Below are 18,942 nucleotides of genomic sequence, written 5' to 3'. Positions count from 1 at the left end.
TGGTAGATAGTCTATAATTTGTGAGACAATTATTTCCACAAAGTAAGCACATGTGGGCAGGGTGTCTTTAAGAGACTGAAATTAACTCAAACCTAAAGAAATGTGAACTCTGTTTATGTGGACTCTGTTGTGAGGATTTTTCATGTAGCTTATAGGAAATCATGTGGTTTACAGTCAGAAGAGATCTGGTTATATATTTGTGTATTTATATAACAGAGAGTCTTGACACTTTATCTCTTAAAGTATCTATGACCATGCAAAGTTACAGACTATCATGTGATTCACAGCCAGAATAGATATTCAAACAGGAGCAAAAGATTATTTGCTTTTCTTATTTATGAAATATTGATGCATGGAAAGTATACATGTGCCAATTCACATTTTTTGAAAAAGTATTGGAAAATATCAGAATATAAAATGATTCACATTTTGCACAAACGTATTGAATAAATGAAAGTATGATGAAGTGACTTGTAACCTGCTCACTTAACATGTTAAGAAAACATGGTTCAAGCTGCAGTACTGGTACAAATACCCTGAAAACATCCTACATTTATGAACAGAATTTGATGATTTTTGCAATATTTTGCAACAATATCTCTTTTTTGCTGAAAAAGCAAAAATGCAATTTACATAACATAACGTATGATGAGAACAGACCATTCAGCTCACCACTGCTCATGTATTCGTACCACTAAGCTGTACTTAATGCTTAGTTTACCTAAAAGCTAAATAGTATCTAACAATGTATCAAGCCAGGCCTTGAATACCGCCAGTGTTTCTGCCTCCACTACATGTCCAGGCAAGCTATTCCACACATTGACCACACTCTGTGAAAGAATATTTCCTAATGTCTGTGTGAAATTTATCCTTTGCCAGTTTCCATTTATGCCCACTCGTTCTGCTAACCAAATTCAACTTGAATAGTTAACTTTGTTACATTACATTACAGGCATTTAGCAGACGCTCTTATCCAGAGCAACTTACACAACTTTTACATAGCATTTTTTTTTTTACATTGTATCCATTTATACAGCTGGATATATACTGAAGCAATGCAGGTTAAGTACCTTACTCAAGGGTACAACGGCAGTGTCCTTACCCGGACATCGAACCTGCGACCTTTCGGTTACAAGTCTAGTGCCTTACCCACTGTGCTACACTCCGTCCTTCGTTAATCCCTTTAATAAATTTAAAAGCCTCAATTAAATCTCTCCTTTTGGAATAGGTGCCACTTTTGACTCATTTTGGACATAAGACTACAGTCTCATGTATTTCACCATTTTCCATGTAAACACATTTTTGATCATAAAATTCTTGATCATAAAATGTCAGAATCTTCTGATCTCCCTCCACAGTTTACCAGTTGTGGGCAGAAAAAAATACAGAATTTCTGGACCTAGCCTAACCCAAACCCAATGACGTGGAACCAATCTTTGGGCATCATACCTATCAGGTGAGATCATACCTCATTGGTGGTTACACCACAGTTCATTAACATAAATTTAAAAATGCTGATTCACAGCAATATTCCAGGTCAAGTCAATCACCTTGCCCCAACAGAATGCATCAAAGCATTGAGTATAAGGTATCCACAATTTAAAATGAAATATAAATAAACCAAAAAAAAAAATTGCTAATAATTCACTTTCATAGAAAATACATGAACTAATTAACATGAGGAAAAATACATACAGGTAAGTATACTGTACATGTAATCTATGGGAAATGTTGTGACTATAACTGTGTATCCAAGTGAATTACATTAATTCCTCAAATTGAAGTTGAAGGTGGAACCTGGTGTGGGGGCTGCTGGGTAAGTAAGCCTGCCTAACTGCCTCTTAGGTAATGTTAGGTCCAGAGCCATGCAGAGACCTTCTGAAGAACAGATGCTCAATGTGAGAAAAGGGCCCACAAACCAAGGAAAACTGTTCTATGACACAGTTATTGTACAGAATATATTTTACCAATGAATTAAAATAAATGACAGCAACAATGATAATACAAATATGAATATTTTATGAATGGGGCACATTGGACACGGGGCAAAGGGGGCAGGTGCTTGGGAACCCATTATCACAGTTGATTTGCATGCTGCTTTGTAGCAGCAGTGATGCCCTAGATCTGGGGGAAAAATCGTGTACATGGTAGCATGGAGGTTCTCACAAGCAGAACTGCCTGTTGGGCCTGGGCAGTGATTTAGTGCTGGTGCTTCCTTCAGGCCTGTGTGGCATGTGATATCTGAAGTACTTCCAGAATCGGCAGTTAGGGGGTGCTGTGGGGTCTCCATTGCCGGGTATATACCTCAGGGCTCCTTGTTTCTGCTTCAGGTAGCGGATGGACTCTGGGTAGTGGGAATAATCAACACACTTCCCAATCTCTACCAGGATCACCCGCAGCCTGTCTTCCACCAGGGCATCGTAGAGGCCGATCTGCTGCTCCAAATCAGGCTGGTCTCCATGCCTATCCCTCCCTGGGCCCAACTTTAGACCCAACAACACAGAACCCTCAACATCCAGGTCTCCATGACTGTGGGCTGAAACCACAATGATCAGCCTCCGACTCATCCCAATGGCTTCAGAAATTACATCTGGAGCAGCTGCGAAGGACCATGCAAATGAGTGAGAATTTGACTGAAAGATGAATTCATTAAAGACAAATAAGTTAAACCTGGCAGAGTGTTACATAGCAATACTGGCCAGATACTTTTTGTGATTGAAGACACTATAGGGCCTTTGTGGTAATTAAACATGCAAATACCCATTCAATCCCATTCATTTTAGACAATTTCTCAGAATTTGCATTTGATGACATTTGGGTTCCTGCTCAGCAGTATATTACTGTAATAAGCAGAGGCAGTGGTGCTCCTCCCTGGACACAGGTATGCATACCTTCCCCAGGCAGGTCATCTCGGCCACGGATGAACAGGTTATAGCCATGGCAATGCTCCAGTACCTCTGGCAGAACCTGCAGGCAGAAGTTCTCCAGCTGGAAGGAGCACAGCGCTTCATTGTGGACACAGCTGACATATGCATCATACAGCTTCCCATCCTCAACTGCACACACACAGCCAGGGAGAGAGACAGGAAGGAGGAGAGAGAGAGAGGGAGTGGGGAAAAAAGAGGAGAGAGAGAGGGAGTGGGGACAAAAGAGGAGAGAGAGAGGGAGTGGGGACAAAGGAGGAGAGAGAGAGGGAGTGGGGTGCCTATGTAAATTAAGGCCTTTATACTTTTTATAAGTGTTTTTAACCAACTCTTTTGTTTCCTTCTATGATGGAGGACCAGTTGTTATCACCATGGTCATGTGGTCTACCCTGTGTTCTTTGAGGGTTCAATGGCAGGGTTTTGGCAGAGCCCTTACTCGTCTTGAAGGGGCGGAGCCTCCAATATGTCAGCGTGATGTCAACCTTGAAGTGATGGTAAATTATTACCATGATGACAATCACAGGAACAGCTGCACAGACAAATATGTGGAGGTTTCTGTCATCCACTGGAGGAAGAGGAGGTGGAGAGGAGGAGCAAAAAGACATGGAAAGGAAGAGGGAGACGAGCAAGCAGTGGAAAAGCAGGAAAATGAGGGAGGAAAGAGGGAGAAGTAAGGAGGTAGGAAAGGGGGAGGGGAGTTAGGGTTATGATTGGGTAAATAAACTCATGCAGTAGAGTACAGTTAGCTAAAATAACATAAGACAGAGACTTCATCTTCACCCCAGAATTAACTGTCCTGAACCTAAATTTACATACATTCAACTGAGTTGCTAGTAATAAAAGTACATAAAAGCAGATCTGACATATCAGGTTCAATCTGTGAATAACTTACTTTAAATGGGAAACTACATATTCAAATCCTGTACAAACTATGTTCATTTCATCACCTCCACTTCCAGTGGCAATCACTATTTAAATGTGTATTTTTTTACTTCTCTGATCTGATATTTTGTAAATAGTATTCATTTTTTTAAAAACAAAAACTGAACTTTTCAAAATGATACACAGCCAATCATATGACACAAGAACTCAGTTCTGAACATTGCTGAAAATGTAGGTTAATTGTATAACTGCGTAATCTGCAGGGACTTTCACTGGCGTCTACAGTGTTGAAATATATCAGAATACTTTAACCCTATTGAGCCACCATCTGTAGTTAAAAATTTGAGGCCCTTCATCACACCTGGAGCCAGGTGAGCCACGCCCATGTCCTGGCCCAGGCTGTTGCAGACGATGCATTGGAAAGGCACATGGAAGAGCTCTGGCCGCACCTCTTCAATAACCAGCCTGGAGAGCTTGTATATCCCCTCAGAACTGCAGAGCAAACACAATACAAACACGGTCTCTTACAGCATTGTAGAACACACACATGACTATGCAGAGACCATATGCACACATACAAATACTCCCTAGGGCTGGGTGCTGTCTAGAACAATAATATGATACTTTCATGAGAAAACTTGTGATATGTGATACTGCCCTCTGGAACAATGCATTTGTTTCTGCTAGAATACAGTAGAATCTCTACTATCTGACATCCTCGAGGAATCAGAAAAAAGTAAAACATTCCAGATAGAACTGGAATAATAACATACATTTTGTGAGTTTCTGAGTCTACATGAATCTACACAAAATTAAGGCACCAAAGTGTAGAATTGGAGTTGAGTTAGTGGTGTATTTGTTTACTAAGCTCTGGTCAGCATGGGGCAATTTAATTTGCACACCTGGGTGTATTTTAAATTATTATTTTTTTTTTTTTATTATATTTTTACAAATGATTAATTATTTCCTCACTCCACCTATGAGCCTGTGACTGGTCTGCAGTGGGCTGATTATGTAGATCACTTTGGTTGGGGAAAAAATGGAAAAAAACAAAACAACATGAACACAACAAAAAAAAGACCTTCAGCTCAAATTCCAGGAAGTAGAATATTCAGGAAAATAAAATGATTCACAGTAGAAGTTCTACTGAATTAAAAATGTTCTATAGCCTTACAATAAATTCCTTGTCACAAATATTTGCAAATTCAATTTTAATGAAAAAAAAACGACATGTTTTTCAAGAACAAAAACATTAAAACATTGTAATTAGCTATTCGGCCCTATTCTGTTCTTAGCTGTTAAATTACTTCTGCACCCTAATTTGGTTTAGTTATTTGCATCTTGCGTTAGCTTGTTTATTATTTTATTTCTTTATTTTCACATTTTAAATTAATATGGAACAGCCTTTTAGTAACGCTAGAAGGCTATTATATAGCATTTATTTTCACATTTCTATTTTCAGTGTTTCAGTGTTAACGCTAACCCTAAATGCATGCGTGAGCACTACAACAATGTCCGCGTAATTCATGTTTTCTAAATTTTATTTTTATGTTGTTATATTTTTATTAGTGGACCCATGATACGATATAATATTTAGCTTATAGCTTATTACAGCAGGTTATTGCAGGTAATTTTGGTTCTCCATTGTGTATTCCCCTATGTGGGACTATGCTCTTTCAAGGTGCAGCACCCGCAGATTTAAGCAAACTTAGTGAAGAAGACTTTATCTGTAAATCACAATGTCGAGTTCCCATCATGATAGACATCAATCCTCATCAATATCTGACACCTTCACCATATTGCCCAGCCCTAACTCACACATCAAGAGCATACACACACCATACAAATTCTGTCTCTAAAAGCACTGTAGAACACACACACACACACACACATGCATCAAGAGCGTAGACACACCATAAAATCACTGTCTGTGAAAGCACTGTAGAACACACACACATCAAGAGCATACGCACACCATACAAACGCTGTCTCTCAAAGCACTGTAGAACACACACACATCAAGAGCATACACACACCATACAAATGCTGTCTCTCATGTAACATACCATATCACATCATGCAAACATTCATTTCTGCAGCTTCGCCTAAACTCTCCCTTAGCGGACCACTGCAGGACTGTTCTGCAGTGGTCCGCTACCCTCAGCATCACCTTGTTTTTATCCTGTTTGATTTATTCAGAATGCATGTTTGTCTCTGCCAGAGAAGATGCCTTGCAGAAGGAAATGCTGACAGTGTGGACGGGGAGCTTCTGGGACTCTGTTCTATGCAGAAGGGATCCAGCGTAAGTCTCCCCATATGCACTGCCTTGCACCTTGAACCAATTAAGAAAGAGGGCATTCTGCCTCAGGGTTAGGGTTAGCTGCCTGTCAGCTTCACAGAGGGGCATTGACTCACTCTTCATCTACTTTCTTCATGGGGTGACTGTAAATTTCAATGAGGGTGTGGTTGACCAACCAGTAGACATTGGTCTCATCAAATATTTCCTTGTTCATGCCCACAAACACTTTGCAGTCCAGCTCTGCTTTCACACCTGTGAGAAAATCACACAAGGAAACAGACACGATCAACCCCCTTAGTAAATGGTAAATGGTAAATGGACTGCATTTATATAGCGCTTTTATCCAAAGCGCTTTACAATTGATGCCTTGGTTCCCAAGGGGTTGAAAACCACAAAAAACCTCCGGTAAGCAAGAGGGTGGCCTAATGGTCTAACCAGCTAGTTATCTAGCTGAGTACTTAACAGGGGAAAAATCTCAAAAATGATCCCCCGTCCCCTAACAATGAAGATTTTCACGCGTGGCAGACACAAGCGATCGAGCAAGAGCAGCAACTGCCAAAGCAAGCCAGTAGCAACAGCCTTGCTAGTAAAACTGCACAGAAATAATATAAACTCCGCTGCAAACTTGTTTTGTTTGTTTCTTTTTTGTATGCATAGGCCTACAGTAATATACCAGAATCAGCATATTATAAACATACAATAGTATTCATAAATATTACCAGGACGGGAGATTGTAGGAAGCTTAGCTAGGTTAATTTCTTACTTTTCAGTAATACATATTTAACAGTGGATAATTATTTTGTAAGATGTAATGATCAACTTATTAATCATATTACTTGCAGCCACATTTCTCTCAAGGCTAATAAAGAAAGAAAGAAAAGATGATACTTTAACACCAAGTGTCTTATCTTAAAAACAATGAAACCATATAACATTCTTATCATCAAGTGTCTCTTTGTAACCTTACAAAAAAAAAACAAATAGGCTATATATAGGCTATATATACAAAAGTACACCACAAGAGGAAGCCAGCTGCCTATTAATAGGCTACTTCAAAACAATACAGGATGAAATACCAAAGAAAAAAATGTAAGCTGAAAACTTCCTAGCTGAATATTATGAAGTTGGAATGGCATGTAGGAGGAGTAGCATGCAGAAATCTAAGTGAAAAGAAAACAAGAATAAGAAGAAGAGTAAGAAGAGTAAGTCTGCAAGAGAACAGTTAGTTCCATACCAGGAATAAGGTCATGGGGGACATTTCTGAATCAATATGTTTGGGGTCAATGGTATCTGGCAGATTAAAGAAAATTTAAAGAAATTATGAGGGGAAAGGTCTTGATTTGTGCAAGAGTTCATTGAAAATGGGGGATTTTGAGGAATATTTTTTAAATATTCCAGAGATCTACTTATTCATGAAACTATGCAAGTCTGCTGCTACTTCTCACCTGGTTTAACTCTGATGGTTTCATTCTGGGGGCGAATCACCTTGGGTTCCAGCAAAGGTGGGTCTGCCAGAAATGGTGGGGTGGAATGGGGGGTGGAAATGGTGAGAACAGCAATAGCACATTATATCAGCATGCAACAATGCACAAATTAGGTGTGACAATAAAAAAAAAATAAAAAAATTAAAAAAACAGAAAATCATGTTAAGACAAAAGAACAAAAGAAATAAAGTACATCAGCTCATTTTAAAATGTGACTTCTTATGCTGGGATATGTATGTAAGTGTTTAGGGTAGGTTATGGATAATGGAGTACTATAACAGGGACCCTATAGCAGGACAGTCTCCAACAGAGAACCAGAATTAATAAACCCTTAGGTCTCAGAGAATCAGAATTAATAAACCCTTACAATCTCAGAGAACCAGAGTTAATAAATCCTTAGGTCTCAGAGAACCAGAATTAATAAACCCTTACAGTCTCAGAGAACCAGAATTAATAAACCCTTCGGTCTCAGAGAACCAGAATTAATAAACCCTTAAGTCTCAGAGAACCAGAATGAATAAACCCTTACAGTCTCAGAGAACCAGAATTAATAAACCCTTATAGTCTCAGAGAACCAGAGTTAATAAACCCTTACAGTCTCAGAGAAACAGAGTTAATAAACCCTTACAGTCTCAGAGAACCAGAGTTAATAAACCCTTTCAGTCTCAGAGAACCAGAATTAATAAACCCTTATAGTCTCAGAGAAACAGAGTTAATAAACCCTTATAGTCTCAGAGAAACAGAATTAATAAACACTAAATCACTTCCCATTTGACCATCATCAGGAGATGGTTGTTCTGGTCACACTAGCTGGGATGGTGTTGAATGCTAAATATACTGTTTATAAAATGGGTATAAATATAATAACTGTAATATTTGAGTTGCATTACCATCCTTAAGCCTCAGCTGTATCGTCCAAGAAGTACTGAACTTCTTCCCCTCAAAGGTGAAATTTATTAAACAGGTATAATTTCCTTCATCCTTGTCACTCACGTGGGTGATTCTGATATTCTTTTCATGGAAATTCATAGGGTTGCAATCCTGTAAGATTAAATTAATAAATTAATTATTAAATAACTGGGTAATATTTACCTCATAAAGGCAGAACACCCAGTGTGACAGAATCTCCTGATGAGTTTAGTTTGCATCGTGCTCAACTCAGAATTAGCTTCCACACCATGACACCCTGCTCTGAGCAGCATTTCAAACATCAAGAATAACATTTAGAACCTTGCAATCATTGTAAATAGTAAAACACAAAGAAAACTGAATTAATGAGCCGAGACATATTATATTATATTATTATACTACATTCATTTAGCAGGTACTCTTAGCCAGATCTTACAAAACAAAAGTACAGTGTGTGTAAGCAGAAGGTATATGAGAGCAGTAGTGACAAAAGAACATGAATGTACACTCTTAGAGCTCAGTAACATTTCCAAAAAATATTCGAATAAATATCATTGGTAGCATGACCAATAAGGATTTATTTATCTTTTACTTAAAGGGGTATTCCACCAGAAGACATTGTCATTAACAACCTCAGTACCCAATTACCCTCAGTACCCTTTAACAGATCAAAGCGTAACAAAGTCTCTCTTAGTCACTGGCAAAAGCAATCTCTGCAGAGAAATATCACCAATGAATATTATCGTACTAGGGTGTATCTGAGGGTATTTAACGTTAGGGTGTATATGAGGGTATTTAGCATTAGGGTGTATCTGAGGGTGTTCAGCGTTAGGGTGTATCTGAGGGTATTTAGCGTTAGAGTGTATCTGAGGGTGTTCAGCATTAGGGTGTATCTGAGGGTGTTCAGCGTTAGGGTGTATCTGAGGGTATTTAGCGTTAGAGTGTATCTGAGGGTGTTCAGCATTAGGGTGTATCTGAGGGTGTTTAGCGTTAGGGTGTATCTGAGGGTGTTTAGCGTTAGGGTGTATCTGAGGGTATTTAGTGTTAGGGTGTATCTGAGGGTGTTTAGCGTTAGGGTGTATCTGAGGGTATTTAGCGTTAGGGTGTATCTGAGGGTGTTCAGCATTAGGGTGTATCTGAGGGTGTTCAGCGTTAGGGTGTATCTGAGGGTGTTCAGCGTTAGGGTGTATGTGAGGGTATTTAGCGTTAGGGTGTATTTGAGGGTATTTAGCGTTAGGGTGTATCTGAGGGTATTTAGCGTTAGGGTGTATATGAGGGTATTTAGCGTTAGGGTGTATCTGAGGGTGTTCAGCATTAGGGTGTATCTGAGGGTATTTAGCGTTAGGGTGTATCTGAAGGTATTTAGAGTGTATCTGAGGGTATTTAGCATTAGGGTGTATATGAGGGTATTTAGCATTAGGGTGTATCTGAGGGTATTTAATGTTAGGGTGTATGTGAGGGTATTTAGTGTTAGGGTGTATCTGAGGGTATTTAGCGTTAGGGTGTATCTGAGGGTATTTAGCATTAGGGTGTATCTGAGGGTGTTCAGCGTTAGGGTGTATCTGAGGGTATTTAGCATTAGGGTGTATATGAGGGTATTTAGCGTTAGGGTGTATCTGAAGGTATTTAGAGTGTATCTGAGGGTATTTAGCATTAGGGTGTATATGAGGGTATTTAGCATTAGGGTGTATCTGAGGGTGTTCAGCGTTAGGGTGTATATGAGGGTATTTAGCGTTAGGGTGTATCTGAAGGTATTTAGAGTGTATCTGAGGGTATTTAGCATTAGGGTGTATATGAGGGTATTTAGCATTAGGGTTTATCTGAGGCTATTTAGCGTTAGGATGTATCTGAGGGTGTTTAGCATTAGGGTGTATCTGAGGGTATTTAATGTTAGGGTGTATGTGAGGGTATTTAGCGTTAGGATGTATCTGAGGGTATTTAGCATTAGAGTGTATCTGAGGGTATTTAATGTTAGGGTGTATGTGAGGGTATTTAGTGTTAGGGTGTATCTGAGGGTATTTAGCGTTAGGGTGTATCTGAAGGTATTTAGCGTTAGGGTGTATCTGAGGGTGTTTAGCATTAGGGTGTATCTGAGGGTGTATCTGAAGGTATTTAGCGTTAGGGTGTATCTGAGGGTATTTAGCATTAGAGTGTATCTGAGGGTATTTAGTGTTAGAGTGTATCTGAGGGTATTTAATGTTAGGGTGTATGTGAGGGTATTTAGCGTTAGGGTGTATCTGAAGGTATTTAGCGTTAGGGTGTATCTGAGGGTGTTTAGCATTAGGGTGTATCTGAGGGTGTTTAGCGTTAGGGTGTATCTGAAGGTATTTAGCGTTAGGGTGTATCTGAGGGTGTTTAGCGTTAGGGTGTATCTGAGGGTATTTAGCGTTAGGATGTATCTGAGGGTGTTTAGCATTAGGGTGTATCTGAGGGTGTTTAGCGTTAGGGTGTATCTGAAGGTATTTAGCGTTAGGGTGTATCTGAGGGTGTTTAGCGTTAGGGTGTATCTGAGGGTATTTAGCGTTAGGATGTATCTGAGGGTGTTCAGCATTAGGGTGTATCTGAGGGTGTTAGGGTTAGGGTGTATCTGAGGGTGTTTAGCATTAGGGTGTATCTGAGGGTGTATCTGAAGGTATTTAGCGTTAGGGTGTATCTGAGGGTATTTAGCATTAGAGTGTATCTGAGGGTATTTAGTGTTAGATTGTATCTGAGGGTATTTAATGTTAGGGTGTATGTGAGGGTATTTAGCGTTAGGGTGTATCTGAAGGTATTTAGCGTTAGGGTGTATCTGAGGGTGTTTAGCGTTAGGGTGTATCTGAGGGTGTTTAGCGTTAGGGTGTATCTGAGGTATTTAGCGTTAGGGTGTATCTGAGGGTGTTTAGCGTTAGGTGTATCTGAGGGTATTTAGCGTTAGGATGTATCTGAGGGTGTTTAGCATTAGGGTGTATCTGAGGGTGTTTAGCGTTAGGGTGTATCTGAAGGTATTTAGCGTTAGGGTGTATCTGAGGGTGTTTAGCGTTAGGGTGTATCTGAGGGTATTTAGCGTTAGGATGTATCTGAGGGTGTATCTGAGGGTGTTCAGCGTTAGGGTGTATCTGAGGGTGTTTAGCGTTAGGGTGTATCTGAGGGTGTTTAGCGTTAGGGTGTATCTGAGGGTGTTTAGCGTTAGGGTGTATCTGAAGGTATTTAGCGTTAGGGTGTATCTGAGGGTGTTTAGCGTTAGGGTGTATCTGAAGGTATTTAGCGTTAGGGTGTATCTGAGGGTGTTTAGCGTTAGGGTGTATATGAGGGTGTTTAGCGTTAGGGTGTATCTGAAGGTATTTAGCGTTAGGGTGTATCTGAGGGTGTTTAGCGTTAGGGTGTATCTGAAGGTATTTAGCGTTAGGGTGTATCTGAGGGTGTTTAGCGTTAGGGTGTATATGAGGGTATTTAGCGTTAGGGTGTATCTGAGGGTGTTTAGCGTTAGGGTGTATCTGAGGGTATTTAATGTTTGGGTGTATCTGAGGGTGTTTAGCGTTAAGGTGTATGTGAGGGTATTTAGCGTTAGGGTGTATTTGAGGGTATTTAGCATTAGGGTGTATCTGAGGGTATTTAGCGTTAGGGTTAGGGTTACATTCCCAATCAGCAGTCAGCCTGTTTTCACTCATCTTCATCTCCTGGTGGCAAAAATAAATACCTTCCTTTGCTGACGTTGCAATTTGTGCATGAAAGTGAACTGAACTGATTTTCTGGCTTCCAGGCTAAGGAGTGACACCCAGGCCCTCCGTTTGTATTCAACAGAAGTGGAAATCTGTGACTGGTGTTGTCTGTGATTCAGTACTACAGGAAATGTATAGGTCTGCGTAAGTGCTAGTAAGGAAATGTATCGATCTGTATAAGAGCTAAGATCATAGGAAGTTAAGTCCTGTAGATTTGCACAGGTTACCTTCAGCCAGCTGATTTCTGTGCTCTTATCTAAAGTGAAGATCTCCTGCAGCCCACAGTGTAGGCTGTCAGTGGTGCCCTTCTGGACTGGGATAATGTCACTGTGTTCTGGACAAGCCCCTCCCACCACAGAGAGGAACACTGTCTTCTCCACAGTCCATGCCCCTGTGACATCACTGCTAAAAGCAGAGGTCACAATGTAACCATTTACATATCAGTGGAATTACAGCACTTCTTCATTTAGCTAACTGATTTAAGATTCTTTCTGTTTTTTATAGTTAAACAGGCAGGACAATTATAGCATTCTTTGCATCCCTTATTAAATTAAATTCAAGTTTTTATTATACTTAATAAAGCTTATTACTAAGTTGTGATGCAAATGTTTAACATAGTATTGTTTTCAATCTTAATGAATTTATACCCCTTGTGCTTCGTCAGTCATTCCAACAAACCCCTACAGCCTGGTGCAGATACCTCACAAGCAGAGAGCAGTGTTTCCCAGGTAAAGTCCCCTTATATTAAAGGGTCATAAAGGTCAAAAGATTATGAAATCACTCAGAGAGCACAGGTTTCAACAGAGAGCCTTCCCTCTATTTACAGGTGTATGATCAGCGGTTTAAAGAGTTTTAAATGTTAGAATCTGTTTTTAAATGTACCTGTCTAAGCAGTTGTAGCATCTCCTTTATCCTGCATTTTCCCACAGTATTGAAATGCCCAGTCCTAAAGTGCTCCTAACCCTAACCCTAACCCTAAACCGTCTCCACAGCAATGCAGCAAACAGACATGCATTCTCTCAGTGTGACGGTGCAGCAGGCAGACATGCATTCTCTCAGTGTGTCGCTGCAGCAGGCAGGCATGCATTCCTCAGTGTGACGCTGCAGCAGACAGACATGCATTCTCTCAGTGTGACGCTGCAGCAGACAGACATGCATTCTCTCAGTATGATGCTGCAGCAGGCAGACATGCATTCTCTCTGTATGATGCTGCAGCAGATGGACATGCATTCTCTCAGATTGATGCTGCAGCAGACGGACATGCATTCCCTCAGTGTGACGCTGCAGCAGACAGACATGCATTCTCTCAGTGTGACACTGCAGCTTACACAGACTGAGCTGGAGGAAGACACTTCATGCAGCTTTAAGAGTATTGCTCAGGCAGACCGTAGGTACCTCATTGACTAGTGGGTGTCACTAGAGAGCAAAGACACACAGAAAATGGCCAACTGAACCCTCCCTGACCCTGGGCAACACTACCAGCGATTATGCATTTCTGTCCAGGGCTACCAGCCACAGTTGGCACAAGCATAGTCAGGATTCAATCCCAGACCATGGGGCCCAACCAAGGCAGAGAACAGGATCAGTCACTCTGCATCCCCTCCATCTGCTCTCCTTTTAAAGATTAATAACATTAACCAAAGACAAATAAACATTACAGCTGCTTTTACAGGTGTAGTGTCTGCAGTCATATCACTTTCAAATGTTAATGTCATAAAAAGGTATATCTACTTTCACACAGGTATCTTCAGCCATCTTTGAATTTGTACAGGTTGATGCCAAATTACTGAGCTGAGACTCTTATGTACCTTGTTTTCCATGTGTAGTATCCTTCGTCTGAGAGATGAACAGGTAAGAAGAACAGGGAGCCATTGATGATTCTGACTCGTGATGATGTCCTATCCAGATTTCCATGAGCACCTCTGCCCCAGGTAAAAGTTACATTTCCACCCAGCTTTCCAGGGGCAACACCATGCTTCAGCTGGAAGAACTGCCCAGAAGCTGCGTAATACCTGTCCACAGCCCCCTGCTGGCCTGGAAAGACAGCACACCATGGACATGCGTTCAGGGCATTGCTCAAGACAAAATCATTTTTAACTGCCTGTATTAAATATGTCATGTTTAACTGTTTTAATTGCTTCCTGTTCACCTCAGCTGATGTGTGCGAGACACAAAATGGCTGCCATGCATGACTAGGTGGGACCACACATTGGTCATTGAAATTGAGTTTCCACCAAAATAACAGTAAAATGCTTTTAGATCACAGCATTGAAGGCAACACATAAATGTGCCATTATTCCCCTTACAGAATAATTTCATGTGAAAAGGAATATTTTTGCATGTAAATTAAAATATTCACGTGAAAAGAAACTGATACATGAAATTGACATTTTCACACGATTGGCTTTTTTCATGATTGAATTAAAAAATGCACATGTGAAAAGAAAATAGATCACATCTTCATATTTTCACTAGTCACTGACTTTTTAAAATGTGAACTGAAATTTTCATGTGAAAACAAAACAGTTCGCTTGAAATAACAAAGGTTACCTTTTTCAGCTCTCATCTAATAAGTGGGTTTTTTATAGTTCACATGTGTACTCCACATCTTGGGTGTTCACATGTGGTTTTTGAACATGTGATTTTTTTGTTAGGGTAAGTCTGGACACAGGAGTCCTGTCTCAAATCAAATCAATTCTATTTTATTTGTATCACCCTTTTCACAGAACACTGTCACAAAGACGCTTTACAGGGTGGCAGAACAGAGCAAGAACAGAGCAGGAACCGAGTAAAAAACCAGGCCTGAACCCCCAAATATGTTTTTATGATGTTTTTATTTTTGTTTTTACTGATTTCTTTGTAACCAATCTATTTTTATCATTTCAATTCATTGTATTTGCTTTGATCTTAGTGCTGAATGTAAAGCACTTTGAGCTACATTTTATGTATGAAAGGTGTTAATAATAATAATAATAATAATAATAATAATAATAATATAACTAGGAAGCACATGAAAATCAATAAATTCAAATAAATTCTGGATAATGGTTGCAATGGTATTAGTGCAGCAGAATACATTGAGAATTTTTCTTTTTGAAGTAAGTTAGTGCACTCATAGCTTCTGGATCAGACCATGGAGATTCCATCCTTTCATTTTAAAACTGAAGGTTTTGATGTGGTCAGAGGTAGGTACAAGATGAAAACACCTCCTGGAGTTCCCCTGTTTATCCAGAAACCTGCTGCCATTGTTTAAGGTGTCAGCCAATACAACAGCCAGCAGTGTGTGGCACCAGAAAGACAGGAAAGGTCACATTTCCACAATTATCTGATGAATGCTACCATTTACCATGGAGGGGAAAACACCGGCCTACATGTGCAGGAGAATGTGAAGGTCTAAATATATATTGCTGTGGTATATTTGACCTTTTTTCAATTATTAATGAATTCTTTCACGTCTCTGGGGCAGACACAATTAAATGATATGTACGTTCTAAACACATAAAAGAAAGATCATCAGAAATTACCCTTTTTATGAAAAAAAAAACCCTTACAGCAATGTTTCAGCTCCACAGGCTACAAGCAATCTTTCTTCTTTTATCCAAGGTATTTTGAATCTGACTGTTTATTGAGTGTTGATTGTTTTTTGTCCCTCTGAATCCAAAAGCAAATTGTCATATTGTGTGGACTGTACACATTGTAATATTTCTATTTTCAAAATCCAGTTTTATCATTTTTATTTGTCAGTCAGAGGACAGTGGCTTCACTGTGACCCACTTGCTGTAGTGCGTTCACATTTATCATAGCCGTTATAACCAGTAGCTGGATTTTGACATTTGCCAATCGCCTTGACCTACTTTTTAAGAATAGAGGAGGAGGGGGAGGGGTAGAAATTGGAGGAGAAAGAACTTAAAGGCATTTTGACATGAGTGTAAATTCTGTGTGATACAATCAATGGAATACTTTTGTACCTTGCTTTGGATAAAAGCATCTGCTAAATAAATGTAATGTAATGAATACTGTTCCTAGATCTAGTGGCATTTATTCTTTCCTTACCGAAATATCTCTAGTTTAAATTAATTTTAATAGGATGTTATTATTATTATTTGTAAATACCATTCTTGACCCATAAAAAGCACCCTCTCTGCCGCTGTGGAAGGGGGGAAGAAAGATCTTTTGGGGTACAGGAAGTTGGATAGTTACGCATGGGTAACACTGGCTGGACACCCTTGCTTTGTGCTCACACACAGAGCACAATGCTATAACAGGAAGCCCCTGTCCAGCATAGGGCTTACATCATTCTGTAATAATGTTTCTCATAACTAAACCATTTGCAATTTTTAAAGGAAAAATGAGACAGAAGTTATTTTCCAGGATTTCTGTAGATTAGATTTGATGGAGAAATAATTATAATTTATAGTAACATAATGTTGTGTTAATTCAACACAAGTATTTATATGAGTTCAAAGGGGGTTTGAAATTAGGTTGAGCATATGATTGAACAAAGAATGAAACTGTGATTACCTTTAACAGTATTTCAAAAAATGTATTTAACCTTTATTTAACCAGGAAAAACCCCATTGAGATCAAAATATATTTTGCAAGAGGGACATAACAAAAAACTTTAAGTTACAAAGTTCCACAAGACAGTAGACGAACGAGTTCCAAACATCAAATGAAGAAAGAGACAACAGTGTAACAGTGATTAACAGCAGTGCAGAGGTTAAAAACCGGAGCATATTTCAGTCACAGAGTCACGGATTACATATTTGATGTCAGGAATTAATTCGTAAGTAAGTTTAAGATTTTTTTGAAGATTGTTCCAGATGTAAGATGCAAAATATCTGAAACCCAGCACACCTACAGCACAGGAAATGGTCACATGATATGGCTGAATATTACATTTGGAGCCATAGGAGACCGCACGTGCTGCCCACATAGTGGCCGGGATACGCATTAAGTATAATGCTGTTCTAGGGATACGCATTAAACATGAGCGCCATGTTTCAGATTTTAGCTATATAAATCTGATACGGATAAGCCCCATGTGAAATCCTGCAACCTATAGTCGCATACAGCAGTACAGCAAAGCTTACCGTTGCTCTTCGAGCTAGACGCCAAGACGATCCCGACCAAAAAGGTGCACAGGAACTCTCCCTTCGTCAGATAAAGACACATCACACACAAAGACACGTTAGGTGCTTAAACTAGCAATTCTGATTTTTCACCTGGCGTGCCACAATATCACAGGAGAAAAGGAGCGCATTGTTTTATATGATTATATGATCCGCGGTGCTCGGTTGTTACACTCCTGACCGTCTGTTCAAAACGAATAACCGGGCTTGAGTGGAGAAATCCACAGAGCTCTTTCTCCAGTACGACTGAATCAAAAATTCGCCGTCAGCGTTTCAGAGGAAATAAGTTCACAGCAGCTGTATACACAGCCTTGGAATCGCCTGGTTCTAAAGCACTCTTATTGAGGACTTCAAGGAAGAACAAATCCCACTGTTCGACTGTACCCTGCATTAACAGTGACTTCATAAAATAATTAAAATCTTACCTTTATGTGTATACATGTCCTATCCATATTTCCTCGCGTTTGTCTAGCTAGTCAACAGAGAAGAACTGAAATCTTCCTTTCCGCTTAACGTGTCATTATTCCTCCCACAAACAGAGGAAAGGCGGGTGTGGGGTATGAATCGCTGTTCTAGACGATGTCCTATTTATTCTGCAGCGCTGCTCACGTCCTAATTTTGGTGGCGGAGAGTTCATGACCTGATATTGCATAGCTGTGACCAGGGGCTTTCGGAGTTTCCGGCATACCTGCCTGACGGTTGAGAAATCACCTGTAAAACTTTCCAGAAACCAGGAAGCCTCGCGCGTCAGCACTATTTTGATATGCGGACTACTGTAGCCGTGTCTTCGTGGTTTTCACTAACTGTTAACTTTTTGTCCACAAAAAAAGAAGCGCCCCCATGATAGTCCGGCACATTAAGCAAAAACGCGTTGAAATATACTGCCTTCTCCCATGATATTAATAATAATAATAATTAATAGCTCGAGGACTATAGATAATAATAATAATACTAATACTACTAATAATAATGATAATAATAATAATAATAATAATAATAATAATAATAATATTTCACTGATTTATTGTATTTACAGATTGAGTATATTCACTGCCAAATACCGATGTAACTTTGAATTTGGTGTATTTTTACTTTTACTTTAAATATTAGCATCCTGTAAAAAGCCACCTCATCCCAAATCTACTCCAGTGAAATATTGTATGCTATTGCAACAGCAACAACAACAGCAACAACATGCTCTGTAGAGCTCTTAGTCTAAAAGTAGTTGACCTAAAACTAAAGGGATACAAAAGACACAAAAGACAATAACACAACCATAATAGCACAATATGTTGCTCTGTCAAAGCCATGTCAAAAAGTATTTCAAAGTGATTTGAAAGTGTTAATTTGGAGAGCATCATTGACAGGGTGGGGTTCCAGAGGTGTTGGGCTGGTCTAGAGGCTCTGTTCTAGAGAGCAGTTTTGTGTTGGGTTAGGGTTAGGGTTAGGGCAATGGTGCAGAACGTCATTCCAGTCCAACTGCTTTAATTTATCCTCAACTGACTAACTGACTAATTGATTGACTGACTAAAATTTAGGGTATGACATTAAAAAAAGCTTTTAACACTTTGTCCGTATAAAAATTGCTGTTTAGTCAGTTTTCTTACAATTAAA

At 39.5% G+C, this 18,942-nt stretch overlaps 1 protein-coding gene across 4 annotated transcripts; it reads right to left on the bottom strand.

The window, feature by feature from the left end:
- Nucleotides 1-318: 318 nt before the first annotated feature.
- LOC135251925 (interleukin-1 receptor-like 2) lies at nt 319-18,189 on the bottom strand. 4 transcript variants are annotated; one of them, XM_064329808.1, is made up of 11 exons: nt 17,754-18,189; nt 17,290-17,350; nt 14,005-14,230; nt 12,424-12,601; nt 8,480-8,630; nt 7,551-7,613; nt 6,222-6,357; nt 4,168-4,298; nt 3,361-3,489; nt 2,892-3,056; nt 319-2,536 (listed from the first exon to the last, which is right to left on the bottom strand). In XM_064329808.1, the coding sequence occupies exons 1-11, from the start codon at nt 17,778-17,780 to the stop codon at nt 2,163-2,165; spliced, it is 1,641 nt and encodes a 546-aa protein (XP_064185878.1). In that variant the 5' UTR covers nt 17,781-18,189; the 3' UTR covers nt 319-2,162. The 4 variants fall into 4 exon arrangements, with proteins under 4 accessions (XP_064185878.1, XP_064185876.1, XP_064185877.1 ...); XM_064329806.1 differs by having other exon boundaries at nt 319-2,599; nt 17,754-18,186; XM_064329807.1 differs by having other exon boundaries at nt 319-2,599; nt 12,424-12,598; nt 17,754-18,186.
- Between the last annotated feature and the right edge of the window lie 753 nt (nt 18,190-18,942).

Source organism: Anguilla rostrata, chromosome 3, assembly GCF_018555375.3.
Source record: "Anguilla rostrata isolate EN2019 chromosome 3, ASM1855537v3, whole genome shotgun sequence".
Lineage (NCBI taxonomy): Eukaryota > Metazoa > Chordata > Actinopteri > Anguilliformes > Anguillidae > Anguilla > Anguilla rostrata.
The sequence above is the reverse complement of the archived record's forward strand: the minus strand, read 5'-3'. Positions and strand labels throughout refer to the sequence as shown.